This window comes from Durio zibethinus, chromosome 24 (assembly GCF_047325235.1).
Source record: "Durio zibethinus cultivar Kanyao isolate XHJ-2024 chromosome 24, ASM4732523v1, whole genome shotgun sequence".
Classification (NCBI taxonomy): domain Eukaryota; kingdom Viridiplantae; phylum Streptophyta; class Magnoliopsida; order Malvales; family Malvaceae; genus Durio; species Durio zibethinus.
In genome coordinates, this window is record NC_143185.1 from 16,271,650 (window position 1) to 16,289,188 (window position 17,539).

Genomic DNA, 17,539 nt, shown 5'->3' on the forward strand with positions numbered 1-17,539 from the left:
CAAGAACTTGAAAAGTTCCCTCCAGAATAACCCAGTGAATATCGAATCCCTATAATTGACAATGTTCTGAGGAAAGCCTTAATACTTGATTACATCTTTAAACATTAGCCAACCCGTGTCTTCTGTGGTGCAATACTTTTGGGCAGGAATGAACGTGACATATTTCGAGAAATGATCAATCACCATAAGAATAGACTAAAGATTACCAACTTTAGAAAGACCCAATATGAAGTCAACAGAGATACTTTCATAAGGTCTTATGGGCACAGATAATGGTTCAAGTATGCCTGCTAGTTTTTTCTTTCCAGTTTTATCCTGTTGGCAAATGAGGTAACTCTTCATATAGTCCATCACATCTTGTTGTATATGAGGCCAATAATAACCTTATTTTAGTAAAGCTAAAGTATGTTGCCATCCAAGGTGAGCCACCTATGGTGTGTCATGGCATTCCCTTATTAGCATCTGTCTTAGACCTTCTATTTTTAGCACAAACACCCGAGGACATTTTGTCAACAAAATCTCATTTTTTTATCAAAAGTACTTAGATTTCTCTTTTTCTACTAGCTTTAGGATGGCACTGGCTTGAAGGTCTTTCCTCAGATTATCTTCAATTAGCTTGTGAACATCTGCTGTAACTTTGCTAGTTGCCATTAAGGCAATTTTCCTAAAGGCAACCAATTTTGCTCATCTACTCAATGCATCTGCCATTTGATTTGTTCTTCCGATGGTGTGCTTAAAACTAAATTCAAATTCAATTAAAAATTTTTACCATCTATCTTGCTTAGCTGTGAGCTTCAACCGGGTGAAAAAATGACTAACCGTCACATTGTTCGTTTTCATGATAAATTGTAAACCTAACAAATAATGCCGTCATGCTCTCAAATAATAAATTATTGCCATGAGTTCATTTTCTTAAGCTGTATATCTCATTTCAATTTCATTTAGCTTTCGACTTTTAATTGCTATTGGATGCTATTCTTGTAAAAGCATTCCCTCAATAGTAAAATTAGATGCATCTATTTGAACTTTAAAAGATTTTTCAATGTCAGAAAGAGCCAAGATAGGGCCCTTCATCATAGCTTCAATCCCTCAAAAACCTCTTGACATTCACTTGTCCAACACCATTTATGCTTTTTTTTCAATAGCTATGTAAGGATCGTGATTCTACGAGAGTACCATTCCAGAAATCTCCTATTATAATTGATCAATCCCAAAAATGAGTGAAGTTCATTAACATTTTTTAGTGTTGCCCATTCTTTGATAGTCTTAACTTTTTTCATGTCCATTCAAATGTGACCTTGTTCAACAATGTGGCCTAAGAAGTAGATTTGTGTCTGAGTAAATGCAAATTTCTCCTTTTAAATATACAATTGGTGGTTTTATAGTTTTTAAAACACAAGACGCAGTTGCTCTTAGTGCTCTTCCAAAGTAAAACTATAAACCACTATATCATCTAAATAAATAACCATAAACTTATCAAGATAGTCATGGAACACCTGATTCATCAAGGTACAAAACGTGACAAGGGCATTAGTCAATCCAAAAGGCATAATAAGAAATTCAAATGTACATACTATATTACACATGTGGTTTTTGGCTCATTTTCTTTAGTAACTCTGATCTAATGATAGCTAAATCTTAAGTCCAATTTAGAGAAGTACTTAACCTGGCTCAGCTGATCAAATAAATCCACACTAAGTAGAATAGGATATTTGTTTCTCACAATGACTTTGTTCAGGGCCTTATAGTCCATACACAACCGTAAACTCCCATCATGCTTTTTTTTAAAATAACATGGGTGCCTCGAATGATGCTTTTGATGGTCTAATGAACCCGACTTATAAAAACTCATTAAATTGTTTTCTCAATTCAGTCAACTTTGGATGAGCCATACGATATAGGGCTTTAGCTGGTGGTTTAACTATTTGTAGAAGTTTAATCTCATGGTCCATCGATCTTCGAGAAAGTAGGACCTTATATAATTACTCTAGCATCATATTCTCAAACTCTTCCAATACTTTTTTCATCCCATCAGGTATCAGTTCCACTTTGATCTCTTCTTTGTAAATTGACATGGCCACATATGAGGGCTCTCTTTTTTTTACCCTTTTCTTGAATTGTAATGCTGAAATCATTTTTTTTCACTCTTAAGAAAGATCGTGGCTAACACAACACACGAGCGTTCCCTTAAGAACAATAGAAAACTAGCAGTAATGATTGGGATCACTTAAGCCAACATCATGAAGTCCAATCTTAAGACAACACCAAAGTCATCATGAGGGAAACTGTGAAGTCTACATTTTTTTTTATGACCCCGACTTGGTCATTACACTTTTGGAGCTTTCACTGATCATAAAGGCTGGTGAATTAATTGCTTTCATTTATCCACAGTCCTTATTAACCTTAAGACCATACTTTTTTGCTTCTTCTGGTATGATGAAGGTATCGATTGCGCCTGTATCTACTATGACCTTTATGGCCTTCCCATTAAGTACCAAGTCCATATACATTAGACCTCTCTCAGGTTTTTTCTTTATCATATTTAGTTTGGTACGAAAGGCATTAAGGTATTATATTAAGCCCATCTTGGCTAGCTCCTCTTCAATTTCTTCGACTGTTTTAGACGTTTTAATGAACTTTTAAGACGAGGCTTTTAGAGCATTAAGAGTACCTCTATGTGGGCATTCGATCACCCGATACGACTCCTAGCATAAGAAGCAAGCTAATGGTTGTTTCAGCTTAAAATTTGATGCATTATTTACCTTAGGTTGGGTATTATTTCGATCAGAAGGCCTCCTATCTGATCTCCTACTGAAGGGTTAGTCCACTCTGGCTATCTTTCTTCCACTTCCAAAGTTGGAGTTACTACCACCTGATGGAAGATTTTTCGTTTTGAGGGACCATCATTATAATCATAAAGACATTCTATAGTAGCCATAATCGTGGTCACATCTTGCACCTTCTATCATTGTAATTTCATCATGGCTTAAGGTTTGAGACCCTCAAGAAAATAGAACATCTTGTCCTTTTCGAACATGTCTCTAATGTTCAACATCAGGGTAGAAAAGCTCCTTACAAACTCTCACACCGTTTTTGTTTGCACAAATTTTTGAAGCTTTCTTCAGGTCATATACTTCACATTTTTATGAAAAAACTGGTTATTCAATTCTTGCTTAAGATCTACCCAAGTTTTAATAAGGCATTCATCATTTACAAATTTTGAATGCCACCATAGCTTAGCATCCACGGTAAGTTACATTAAAGCCATTGCAACCTTATCTTCTTTTAATTTTGTGTGCACAGCATGAAAGTGTTGTTTCATGTCAAACAAAAAGTTTTCAAGCCTTTTGGCATCTTTTGTGCCCTCATAACATCAAAGTTCCGACACCTTGGCCTTTTTTCCTTTTTTCCATTGAGCTAAAACTCGACCTAGCCATAACCATTTGTAGAACACTCATTTGGGCCCTAAGCTCCTCAAACTCTCTCTAGATGACATTCAAAGCATCTCTAATCTCTTCGCCCAAGCTATCGAACAACTCTCATTGGATTGTCTCGATCTCTTTTCAGTCGATCATGAGTTACCACATGAGCTTTTAAGGCAACCATAACGGCGTCAAGCTCCTCAATCCTCTATTGGTCACTAAATCCATCACTCATAGCCATTTTATCAATTCTCTAGCACTTCTCAACCGTGCTCTAATACCACATGTCACGAGCTAAACTTTCTCTCAATAAAGCAATAGACCGTGCAGTACTTGAATGGACGTTTATACATAACTCAACCAAGAATAGTTTGATATCTAAACAAGTAACCAATAAGACACAAGTTAATCTCAAGCATACATAATGATATATTAAGGTAAAATGGAAGCACACCAAGACGACCCCCGATGTTCTTGTATATAAAAAATATTTTATTAATATAAAAAATAGTATATTAAGTCTTCCCACCATCATCGGGGCTGCCGTAGATTGATGGTTTAGTATATACCTTAAATAGTGAGGTAGCCTAATAATACGCCGACTGCTCACTCCCTCTAAAGAGCTAATGAGATTTTATAGCTATGCTACCAAAAATCATTACAATGTTTGAAATAGGGATAATTTTTCCTAGCACATGAGATCTACCTTCCTTTTTGGTACCTCTACCTAGTCATGGGCCTATACAAGGTTGGCTCATGATAGGTTGTGTAATTTTGCCTTGCCATTCTTTCTCGGATTGTCATAGCTTGCCATAGTATAATTTAATTGTTCTCCCTAAAACCTTTTTTTTTTTAAATGAAGAAAAGAATAAGATATTCTATAATGAAGTCCTATCAATTGAGGAAAGAAAAAATTTATAATGAATCATATGATTAAATTAATTATCTTTTAATTGATAAGCAATTAAGGCATTTTTAATAGTAAATATCATATTTGATAAAAATTTCCAACCAATTACAGCATTCACTGTCTAAAACACCTTAATTGACCTGAGCAAATAAGCTGTTCAATCCCAAAAACATTTTAATTAATTATGTATTCAAAACATTATGAAATGTATCAATTAAGGCATTCAAAGTAATAAATGCCTTAATTTATAATGTTTTAAACGATAGAAAATTGCAAATAAGGCGTTCATGTTAACAAACATCTTATTTGATGATGTTATATAAATTATAAAACTAATAATTAAGGTGATCATATAAACCAAACACCTTAATTGATAATATTTTATAAATTAAGACAACAGTCAAGTAAAATATTTAATTTTTTTTATGACTAAATGCATAACTTATCGTTTAGATATTTATCATTAATAAAACAAAATGAAATATTACCTTAAGCTTGTCAAGAAGATTATGATAATTATACAAGAATTAATAAACGTATATTTTCTTCAACCAAATGAGTGAATATAAATACGAGATGTTTCTAAAATCAAACAAAACCCCGGATATCGTACTTTCTCAAATATCAAACTTTCTTTCGGAATCTAAGATTTTACAAACCAAATGTCCCATAAATACTAACTTTTGTCAACTTTTTCTATTTTATGATTTTTTTTTCATTTTATGTTATTTTAAAGTTTTTTACGTAAGAGTTTTCAAATGATTTATTTTTTATAAAATTAATTTTTATTTTTATTTTTTTAAATAAAATTATTATTGGATATAAAAATGATTTAATGATTCTTTTTAATTATTTATTAATTTCTTAAATATTAAATAATTTATAATTTTTAATCTAATGTTTTTAATAATCATTTTCTTACTATAATAAATCTCACTGCTATTATTGCTTTTATATCCAAATATATATTTCTCCATTAATTTTAATCTTATCTTTAGAGTACCTAATCTAATCACTACAATAATCAAATTCACTTTTGCTATAATTTTCAATCTCTCTATAACTAATATACTACCTATCCAAATGAACTCTAAATCTAAATAGACATTTGAAAATTGTGCAATGCGATCGGCTTGTTTTTCATTGTAACTGCATCTTCAATAATCTTAAAATCCATTTGGATAGTCGGTAAAATTGAGTTATGTGAAATTAAAAACGATGATAAAGATAAAATTAATTATTGTAACACTGAAATTGATCAATGTAATAATGAAAGTAAAATCAATAGTAAAATATATGTTTAAATATAAAGCCATGGTAACAATAAGATAAATTGTAATGAAATACTAAATGGTCATTAAAAATATTAAATTAAAAAGTGTATATAATAAAATTTTAAATTATTTAATATTTATAAAATTAATAAATAAATTTTAAATTATTAAATTATTTTTATGTTAAATAATAATTTTATTAATAAATAATTAAAATTTAAAAAATTGATCTCGTAATAAAAATCATTTCAAATATTTTGAGTAATAAAATTTAAAAGCAAAACAAAATGAAAAAAAAAAAAAATGAAGGTTTCCGAGGACCAAATAATACTCTCTACATTCTAATGCATGAAATAAGAGCAAAAGCACAAGCAAACTGCATTTGATTAAGGAACACAAAATCCTAGATGAAGGCAACAACCCTGTACCATCGCATGAGAGCGTAGTAGAAATCAGGGTAAGAAAACTGCAGCATAGCAGAAAAGGGCCCTGTAATACATTTCTCTCGAACAATTGGACAACAGTAAAAGTGTAAACTTAACTTACTAATATTGAAATATGCTACATTCAAATAAACTTAAAGAGATGGCATTTTCTCACATGCTTACTTGCGATCCCACATCGAATTGTTGGTCACCCCTTGCTTCATTACATCTCTCATGTGATTGAAGTTATTGCAGGATCCTACCTACTCACTTTCATCATCACTTTCCTGCAAATTCAAATGGTTCATATTCCTTTCAAGAGGAGGAAGCCCATCTTCAGAATCATTGGAAGAACCCTCATCTTCACTGATGTCTGCTCATATAGAGCAGCAGAAGGAAAAAAGCAATATCAGGCCACTCTTACAATGTGAATATTATCAATGTGTAGATTGAATTCTCGATTTAATGAAATTGTAAGTAATTAAATCACTGTCAGGTGATAATGAAACTGTTTTCAGCATAAAATAACTACCAGATAAGACTTCCTGTTAAAATACTAGATCATAGGCCCAGGGTTAATTTGGATGAATAGCAACTTAGAGAAGGCAATATGGTGTGTGCTGTGAAAGGGAAAGGGGACACAGGATCGTCTGCAAAAAAGTATATTTGATCATTTGAAGCAGCAGAAAGTACTAGTAATTCAGCTGGTGTAAACCAAAGATCAGAAATGGCAACAACCACAAATGACATTGTTTCTGGGAATCAAAAGTTGTTTAAGCATTAGTTCAGGCCAAAATGACATATTGACACTTATGGTAGTTTCAACAAGTTCTAGAAAGGCCCCTATTAGGAATATGTGAAAAAATGGAGAACATTTGTGTCAAAAGAGGGAAGTGAAAACCAAACAAGACATAGGTGGAAACTATCAAAAGGGCCTTGCTTTTAAACAACTTGCTCAAGTTATGGTCCTAAACATAGCAGAATGGCATAATAGGAACCACTTTAGCCAGCCCCATGTGGTAGAAGGCATTAGTTGCCACTGTGGTAGTCATCATCCTATATTCCTATTATCAGTCCCACAAAATTTTGCAGACATTGCTTAATGGTTATGACATGGAAAAGGAGAATTTTTGTTTCTTAGAAACTGCATAAGTAGATTTACCTTCTGTATCTTGCAGAACCTTTGGAACCTGACTTTGTTGGGAAAGCCAAGAATTTTGGACTGATATGATATCGGCACTATTTTCACATTCAGAATATGCCTTCAAAAGTTCCCTACACCAATCAAACACGCTGACAATTTGAGAACATACGTCAAGAAGAATGTCAATCTATCATGGAAATGAGATGATTCTTTTTTAAATAATGTTGCCCGAAATTGATATGAATTTAATACCCTTAGCAATAAGTACATGCTAAGGATGCTTTCTAAAATAGTTTTCAGATAAGCTTAGTTATGGTTCTGTAACTTCTTTACTGGTGGTTCGGCCTTATTTTCAGATCAGTGTCAAAGCTCCAAATACATTCAAACCACCCATAGATTTATAAACTTGCCTTATAGCTAACCAAAAACCCAAATAAACCCACATTCCCATGAATTTGAGACCAAGTACTGGACACCAAACACAATAGATGGAATCAAAAGCATGAATTACCATCTCTCTTAACTCCATGAGAAAAAAAATAAAAAATAAATTGAATCCATGGTATGCTTGTAATTGAAGGGGGACTTCAACATGATCAGATAGCTTTAATAAAATACAGGCCATAGATTCATGCATTTTGGGTATAATGATTAAAAAAATAATTATTAGAGACTGCTAGTTCAATCTTCGAACATAGTAACATCTTTTCAGCAGTATTTGAGTTTTATTTGATGTTTTCCATCTTGACTATGGATCATGCCTTTCAAGAAATTTAGAACATTTTCAGGCCAAAAAGAAAATAATAAAGTACCTGTTGAGGGACAAGAAGGCATGACCCCACTTGAATTTGCCTAATAACATATTTGCCGTTTCCTCTTCCCCACTGTTAAAACAACGTAAAGGAACAAAAAGTCAGAAGATTGGCTCAGTAAGCATATCTGACTCTCATTGACATATTTTCTTCAAAATATGCTTTGACGGACCAAAGCATGCCAGACTAATCTTACTTAAGCTTGGAAACAATGCCAAAGCTGTATGTGCAGAATGTATCCTTAATTCTACAAAATTCAAAAGTTTGAAAATGATGCCAAAACCCCATCGGTTTTCATATAGCTGGAAAGCAGCATGACTGGTACAAACCAAAATGGCTATATCTAACAGATGTTACCAACATACAAGTGCAGATACACAAATTTCTATTTAGGTTAAAGAATAAGCTTTGAATATTAATTTTATAAAATTCAATCCATACTCACTACAGCTAGCATGCCACATCTCTCCAAACAGATTTAAATCACAATATTCACCATTCTAAAACATAAACAGAGCTTGCAGCTGTCAGAGCATGCACATGTAAAAGAAACAAAATGATTGAAAACATATTCTCAATTTGGCATGACAACAGCTAGATTGTGGAAACCATTGCATATGGAGATTGGAAAAGAAGTTAAGTACCATATCAGTAAAGCTGCAGATAACGCTTCTACGCATGATAGCTCACACGGTCGACCATAATTTACTGGGTTTGCAGCCACTAGCCATGGCACTGCAATTCCGGCAAACTCATCAAATTCATAAAACAGGACAATTGAATCACTTGCAGATGTCAAACAATATGTAAGTATACTTTAATTTTAATGTAAGAAAGTAAACTAAGTGAATAGTAAAAATATGATATAATAAGCATAGGATGAAGCATTATTAATTTCAAGTTGTCATTTAAATTTTGTTATCATATGTGATGCAAGTGAAAAGTAATTGAGTTCATATACAAGTATTAACTGTGTATGACTTGATAATAGGTCAACAGAATAATAGTGAATAAACACTTGAAAACATGTCTCCTCTGGGTAAAAAAAAGAATAAAATAAAATTACAAACAAAACATACATCTAGCTTATATGCCACAAAGCCCTAAAATTATTAATATTAAAACATCGTCAAACGCCTCAAGGACTGAAATTCAAAAACAGTGCAAGAACAATGACATAAACTTGCCTATATGTCACAAAATCAACCTACTTGAATTTTTCAATCAAGAAATAACTCATGGCTTGTTGGTATGACACGATAAGAATAGATCATTGGGGAGCTGTTAATGTTGACATAAATGACAAGGCTGAGCCAATTATTTCATGAGTTTAGAAAAAGTTAGCATTTGGCCACATGTTGACTTATGACATAAATTTGATAAATTCAAAACTGAAGACATTATATAGATCTCCAGTCATTGGGGATAATAACTGTGTACTGGCAGTAATTAGTGGGATGACAATATATGAGGATGAAACAAGTACTAATAGATTGCTGAGGCAAAAAAGCCTAACCTGTATGTTAGAAAAGATGCAGCATCTATCTACATTCATATAGCAAGCAATTGAAAAGTTAATCTACATTCATATGGCAAGAAATTGAAAAGTTAATATTCATACACAAGCGAGGGGCACCACACCGCAGCTTCACAAAGGGCACATCATTCAAGCGTGCCCATGAGCAATCTACAACAGCTAATCCTTTCCTCTTCATTAAGTTGTAATCTTCTTTTGAGACACACTGACTACCAACAGGACTGCAAACAGAGTTTTAAAGCAGATAATAAGATGACTTTGGAAGTCAAAGCAAAGCATGAAGAGGCCAAACACACAAGCTTGCAAAAACTCCTTGATAAAAGTTATAGCAGATATTCTGGCAGCTTGCTTTCAAACATAAATCAGAACTATTCTTAGACACATCATCAGTCTTGCATTGGCGTTGGGGTAAATATTAGTATGAAAGAACAAATATGAGGAGATACTTTTTGAGACAATGAGATAGACCATAAACATAGTAAAAGCAAATTTGAAATGTTCTTGAAAGTAACACTGAGCATTTGGCTTAATGGTAGGTCCATGTCTCTCCCCCTGCTCAAAAAGTTGGGTTTGCATCCCCTTCCCAAAAAAAAAAAAAAAGTTGTTGAAAGTACCTTAAAACAATGCCCCCAAAACCACTATTCACCCGCAAGTCCTGTGTGAAGTCATTCAATGCAACATATTAGAAGGAAGTGAAGATGCCCATATACTCCAACATGAATGAATTAATTGATTGATATTATATAGAGACTAAATTACACTTACTACTATTCTCTAAATTGATCACTGGAAAATGGTGAATCATTTGACTGGTTATTGATGCAAGATTCTAAAATCAACAAATAGCCTGATCACAGTTTAAGAATATTTTGACTCTTTCCAAGTTCCCAAAAGTGAAAGGTGAAATTTCATTTTCCTTAAGCATAAGTTTACAATCACTTATAAGGGAAGAAACTATCCGGATCAGATGACTTAGCTAAACAGTAGTCTTTATCCCTTGAACCAAGAGTCCACAACCGCCAACAATTCTATGTTGATTTTTCCTTCTTTTTTTTTCCCTTTCCTACAAGCCAATAGCAGTTGCCTTGGAAATTTCCTCTTCCTCCTTTTGATATATAAAAGTTTGAACATCTTATTGCTCAAAATAGATTTGAAAATAATGCCACAAAAACCCATTGAGAGGCTAATTGGTAAGCCGATTTCACATCCATAGTCTCTAACTTATCCTTCACAGTCACTTATTTCAACATTGGGTATGATACATTTCTTTTGAAAATCAACTACAAAACAATTTTTGCATGACAACTTCTACAGAGAGAAAAGCACATCAGACATGACATAAATAATATAAACTCAAACATGCATAAACAAATTAAATTTGAGCGGAATTTTGTATAGCAGATACTTTCTTTCAACAACCCAAATCTTGCAAGTTTGCGCCCAGTGCACCTTTTTGCATCACACTGTCCAAAATCCTGAGTCAACAACATCAAAACAATGATGGTAATTGATGCAAACAACCATTAAAAAAAGAAAAGAAAAAGGCCAACACCATTTTAGATCAATTTTTATCACGATAATAAGCAAAACCCAAGAATGGTTAAAAATGAAAACTCAAGATCACAATAACTTGACCTTGCTAGGCAATTAGCATTTTGATAGACAATGATTCCTGAGCAATTTCGAACAATGGAAGTCATCTATCCATAGAAGCGACATTTTGAGAAAAAGGCCAATTATTTTTTAAAAAAGAAAGAGCAAGTTAAAGATGTCATCCAGGATTTGATCAACCAAAAGTTTCCCAGCACAAATTCTATCAACACATAACAATGTCAATAACAGCTAGCAAAAAAGAAAAATGAAAATATATTATTAAGGGGAAAACGTAGCAGAAAAAAATACACACCCACATAGCAAGTTGAATTTTAGGAACATTTGGGTCCTCTTCAGGAGCTGCAACCGGAGAAGAAAAAAAAAAGTAATTACCACAGCGGCAAAACATCAAACACCTGACATATCCAAACAAAAATTATAGAAAAAGAGAGATCAAGGGAAGTAATTAAAAAGTGGTTATGGAACTGTACGTTGATCATGTGGGAGAGAATCATCTTCCCTGGAAAAGCAGAGCAAAAAGAAAAATGTCTTAGAAGATGGGTTAAAGTAGAAATGATTTAAAAGTGAATTGGAAAACGGGAATGGTTTGAAAATTACCTTTGGAATTGACGGTTTCTGCTTGACTGTCCCCGAAGAGAGTTATGGGTTTTGAAACGCCGGGGCTTGTTGTGACCCATTCCTTCTTTGTTCGTATTTTAGCACTGAAACAACTGAAAATCGGCGAGAAAGAGTGGTGATTGCCGCGCTTTGACTTTTTGATTTGGTTCGGCGTGGCGGATCGGTGAAGGCGGCCGCTTTTACTAGTTCTCCAGGCGTGGCAGAAAAAAAAGGAGACAGCTAAAGACAGTGTACAAAATTTTGAAATAAAAATTGACGTAATTAAGCTCGATAATTTCATTCTCAATCTAATCGATAATTTTTCTGTTAAAAAGTTATGCTGAAAAAATATTATTGAACTGCTTAGAGTACAAAATTATAATAAGATAAAATAAAATAAATATTATAAATATGATAAAATTAAATAATATTTTATATTTGATAAGTGTAAAAATTAAGATAAGATAAATTTATTTATTAGTAAAAAATTATTCTTTTTTAAAGTTTATATAATTTAAATTATTGATATAATTTTTAAGAGTATAATAAAATATGTAAGTTCAATCTTATAAATTAAAAATAATCTTCTCTATTTTGAGAGGATTAAATTATCTTATGCCAAAAGAATTATTAATCTTTGGTGCAATCCTATCATTTTTTTATATCTAAATTAAATATTATATAAAATAATTATCATCCTATCATACCCATCATCTTATATACTAAACATTACTTTAATATAAAATTATTAAATATTGTGCATTAAAAATATATTTGATACATAATATTATGATAGAATAAGATAAAATAATATTATAATTAGGATTAGATTAAATAATATTATCCTATTTTATATTTAATGTGTATAGATAATTTATTTATTGGTCAAAATTATCTTTTCTCAAAATTTATACAATTTAAATTATTGATATAATTTTTAAGAGTATAATAGTACATGTAAATTTAATATTGTGGATTAAAAATAAGTTTTTTTAATTTAGAATGATTGAATCATCTTATACAAAGAGATTGAATAATCCTTATTATACTCATATTCTTTTTTTAAAAATATAAACCAAACATAATATTAGATGATTATCATCTTATCTTATTTATCATCTTATATACCAAACATTATTTAAAGGTTTTAAGTTTTAAGGAAGGTAAATAATGTGACATATATTTTTAGATATATTAAATTAAAAAATTAATTAATTAAAAAAATTAAATATGTGTCAATTTTTTAATCTCATTTATAAAGTTAAAAAATTTTAGTGATAATAAATCAAAGAAAATTTTAATTTTTTGGACTTTAATTGAGGTTAACAGTGTGACATATATTCTTATGATTTATTAAAAAAATAATTGAATATATATCAATTTTTATCATTGTTTGTAAAATTAAAAATTTTTATTATGTATTAAATAATTTTTAATTTTTAAACTTTAAAGAAAGTTAATAGTTTTACATATACTCTTATGATATATTAAAAAATTAATTAAAAAAATAAATATGTATCAATTTTTTTAAAACTCTATTATTAAATTAAAAAATTTCAATGATAGTGTATCAAATATTTTTTTTATTTTTTTAGTTTTTATTATTATTAATTTTTTTCATTTTTACTTTTTTGGAGATATTGTTATTTATAACAATATATTATAATTAATTTTTTTATTATTTTTAATTAAGACCCAAATTGAAGCTTCAATTAATTGGCATTTGATTGCGAATTAAGATATTTTTTAATTTTTTAAAAAATACAATATATAAAATCCTCAAAAATTACAAAAAAAAAAAACAAAATATATCACCAAAATCTCATTGAAAAAATAAATAAAAATTTGCATTAATTAATGTCTTAATGTATAGATTCGTGGACCTACCGTTAGATATATATTAAATGAGTCACAATCAATCCTTTTTGTTTATGTATAATTGATCACCTGATCGAATCTGTTCCTTTTAAATAGAAGTCCCAAGATTGACTTAGATATCTTTAAATAGTATATTCTAATTCATGAAACCAGATTTAGGTTTAAGATTACGGTTATGTGTAAGGAAGATTATAGCACCCTTACAGCGCCTATTAAAAGATGGTACCAGTTTAATTTCAAATTATCTAAACCTTAAATATGTTTATATTTACAAAAATATTTTAATATTAAAAATTAATCTTAAAATTATCTCAATAGTTTTAGTAGCAATTTAAGATAATTCTTTCAAATCAAGAGTATTCATGGAGATTAGTATCCCATTTTGAAGAAACTTTGTCGTCAGATTTATTAATGTATTTTATTTAAAAAAATTAGTAAAATCCTCTAATAGTTTTGTAAGATTTACTTTAAGGCAGATCTTTCAATAGTTTGGTGAGATTTTATTTAAAATATATTTATAAAATTTTATTTTTTTTGAAAAATTCATTAAATCTTCCAATAGTTTAGTAAGACTTAATTTAAGAAGTAATCCTCCAATAATTTGGTAAAATAAAAATATTTCTCTTGAAAACTGATTTATAAAATTTTTTAATAGTTTGGTGGGTTCCATAAAATTTAAATCCATGAACAACCTTCTAATAGTTTGACGGATTCATGAATTTATTTGAAAAGATTTTTTATTTTTATTTTTTATTATTTTCTTCATTAAGAATTTTCAAAAAATATTTAATAAATATTAAGTTACTAAATAAAAATAAATAAATAATAAAAACAAGTAAAATAAAATGAATGAAAAAAACTAAAAATAAAATAAAAAAACTTAAAGTATAAAAATAAATAAAAAGTAAAATTAAAAATTAAAATTAAAATAGAAAAAAAACCTACGATCGATTAGGTCGAACCACAGGTGGTGCGTGGATCCTATTCAGGCTATGTGCGGATCTACCTACTCAGAAATGACATTGTTTTAGAAGGCTAAAAAAGCTAAGTCTTACATTTTCCCTTCAGAAGTCCCAGTCTCCTCTCTCTCTAGCTTTAAATGCTCTGACATCTCTTTAGAAAAATCAAGAACATTCAACCAGAAATTGAAAATTTTTGTCAATTTTTGGAAAAGTTATCGGAATCCCACTGAAAATTTCAAATCTCACTGAAAAACTCAATCGAAAAGTTCAAAAATTCATCCCCAAACCTTGATTTTCCTAGATTTTTCCACAATTCTTCAAAATTTTCCAAAAATCCAACCTGGGTCCCTGAAATCCAAAATTTCAATCCCAACGTCCTAGAACAAAAACTAGAAATCCAAACCCCTCCCAATCATCAAAATCTTAAATCTAGAAACTCCAAAAACCAAAGTCTCAAAAACCTAGTGCCCAAAAAAGTTTTTAGAACACCAAGTTCACCCTTCTTAAAAAATCAACCGTGTGTTATTCAACTGGTCCTTTGTTCAATTTATAATCACCCTTAGGAGAGTTTGTAAGGATTGGACAGAACCAACCCATGCTTGAATCTTGGGATTGGATTCTACCCAAACTTGATATTAGGTCTAAATTCTTGTTGATTTTTCTAGATTGAACAGAAAATCATTTGATTTGGTTCTGGTTGACTATACAGACTTGATTCCCTTGATTCGGCTAATTGGAAATTCAGTTTCCTAATTCTCGTTATTGATTGAATGAAAGGAAAGAGAGAAAAAATAAAATAAAAAGAAAAAAGTAATGATAATAATAATAATATAATATAATATAATATACCATAATATTATAATAATAATATATAATATAATATAATATAATATAATCACAATATAATATAATATACTATAATATACTATACTAATAAACTATACTATAATAATAATATAATATAATATAATATAATATAATCACACTATAACATAATATACTATACTATAGTAATATAATACTAGTAATCAAATTGGCCCGATAGATCCCAAACACATATGGGTGTCTACAGTTACTTCTCTTTGCACATCTTTGTTATACAAGGATGATGCAAAGACCTAGACATCCATTCTATCTCGGTCCAAAAATTAAAGTCAAATTAGTAAGCATATATGACTGGGACTGAGCTGCAAATCTGAAAAATTATCTAGACTGAGTTGAGATCAAATGATTGATATTAAACCACTAGTCTGGAAAATGATTTGAACTAGGCCAAAATTAAACGACTAGGATTGAACCACAAGTCACAAAAAATGATCTGGACTAAGCCAGAATCAAATGATCGGGATTGAACTACAAGTTAAGAAAATAATCTGGATCGAGCCAAGATCGAATGACTAAGATTAAACCATAAGTTTGGAAAATGATTTGGACTGAGCCAAGATCGAGCGACTAGGATTGAACCACAAGTTTGAAAAATGATCTAGACTAAGCCGAAATCGAATGACCAAGATTGAACCATAAGTCTGAAAAATGATCTAGATTGAGCCTAAGATCGAGCAACCGGGATTGAACCATAATTCTAAAAAATAATCTACACTGAGCCGAGATTGGAAATAAGAGATAAGTGATAATGCAATGATGCAAATGCATGTCATAACTAGGATGCAATGTAAACACAATGTATGCAGGGCAAATGCCATGAAATCCTAATTGAGGTAACAAAGTTCTCAAGACTTCACCATTCTTTCTTAGCTTCTCAATATTAACAATCTCAGAACAAATTGTCAACTAATCCATATCATTATCCTCATTTGCTCATAACTCATAGGTCATGCCAATCGATCCATCATTATATTCATCGTCGGATCACCTTGTTTGCCCTTTTAAAACATTTTCTCAAGCTTTTTTCACTCATTTCATCTTGGATTTCTTTCAAAAGAATGAAAAATATTTTAAAAATAGTGTCATCCATTTATTTACCATCATTTAAATTAGTGACAGATATGATATTTTTCCTTGATTCATTTAAGGGATGTAAATTTGATAAAGGATAAAAAAAAATGGGTCTTTATTATTAAGAATAAATATTGTCAATAACAAATCAAAATTGAATAAAGGCAAAATATTTTCATTATTCAAATGGCATATCAACATCCAAAATAATGATTATTTAGACAATTTTGAACTCCAACTCAGAATTCTCTTTCAAAAACATATTCCATCAATATCCTCAATCATTAAGCCAATAATCCTCATTCCTGAGGCCCTCATATGAAGTTATTTTTCTAAGTTTTCATTTTTACTTAAATTGCCCTTTTGGGTTTTTAGTTTAAGTTTCCCTTTTTCTCCTTTCTTTTTTTTTTATTTTTCATTTTTGTTTTTAATTTTTTATTTTTTTTGCATGCCTTTTTCTCATTTTTTCTTTTCATTTCTCTTTCCCTTTTATCCATCAGTGACATTTTGATTAAAGTCCTAAATAATTCAGTGGCAAATCTACCTTAATTCAATTCATGATTCCCCAATTCGAGTACTCACATTCAAGTAAAATGAACTTTTAAGAGATGTAATGTAGGCTAGATGATGGATTATCAAAGAAATAGATAAAACAAGCCCAATTGGTATTTAAAAAGTTATCAAACCAAGAATCATTTTTTCATGTAGAGCACCTTGACATGTTGTCCCATCAATTTTTTCTTTTTTTTTTTTCTTTTTTTCATCATTTTTAAAGAAAAACTTGAGCACAAAAAGGCTTTGCCCCTGAAATAAACAAGCTTTTCAAACTTTGCCCCCAATATGAGGGTGATTCTTAGTTAAGATTTTTTTTAAAAAAATTTCAACAGGCTCAAATGGGATAGTAAAGGATAATTTTACTTTTTTTTAAGTATAAAAGAAAGATGACCATTTTTCATCTCGAATATGAATACTTTCAATGGAGAACATTTATTGACTAAAAGCAAATTT

At 30.4% G+C, this 17,539-nt stretch overlaps 1 protein-coding gene across 2 annotated transcripts; it reads right to left on the reverse strand.

Annotated features, from left to right (window-relative positions):
* Positions 1 to 5,960: 5,960 nt before the first annotated feature.
* Positions 5,961 to 12,098, reverse strand: LOC111316947 (uncharacterized). Of its 2 annotated transcripts, none has more exons than XM_089753751.1 (10): positions 11,736 to 12,098; positions 11,609 to 11,637; positions 11,431 to 11,477; positions 10,932 to 10,999; positions 10,139 to 10,177; positions 9,609 to 9,745; positions 8,632 to 8,722; positions 7,988 to 8,059; positions 7,194 to 7,306; positions 5,961 to 6,404 (listed from the first exon to the last, which is right to left on the reverse strand). In XM_089753751.1, exons 1-10 carry the CDS (start codon positions 11,813 to 11,815, stop codon positions 6,295 to 6,297), a joined length of 786 nt encoding a protein of 261 aa, XP_089609877.1. In that variant the 5' UTR covers positions 11,816 to 12,098; the 3' UTR covers positions 5,961 to 6,294. The 2 variants fall into 2 exon arrangements, with proteins under 2 accessions (XP_089609877.1, XP_089609878.1); XM_089753752.1 differs by having other exon boundaries at positions 11,431 to 11,533; positions 11,736 to 12,050.
* Between the last annotated feature and the right edge of the window lie 5,441 nt (positions 12,099 to 17,539).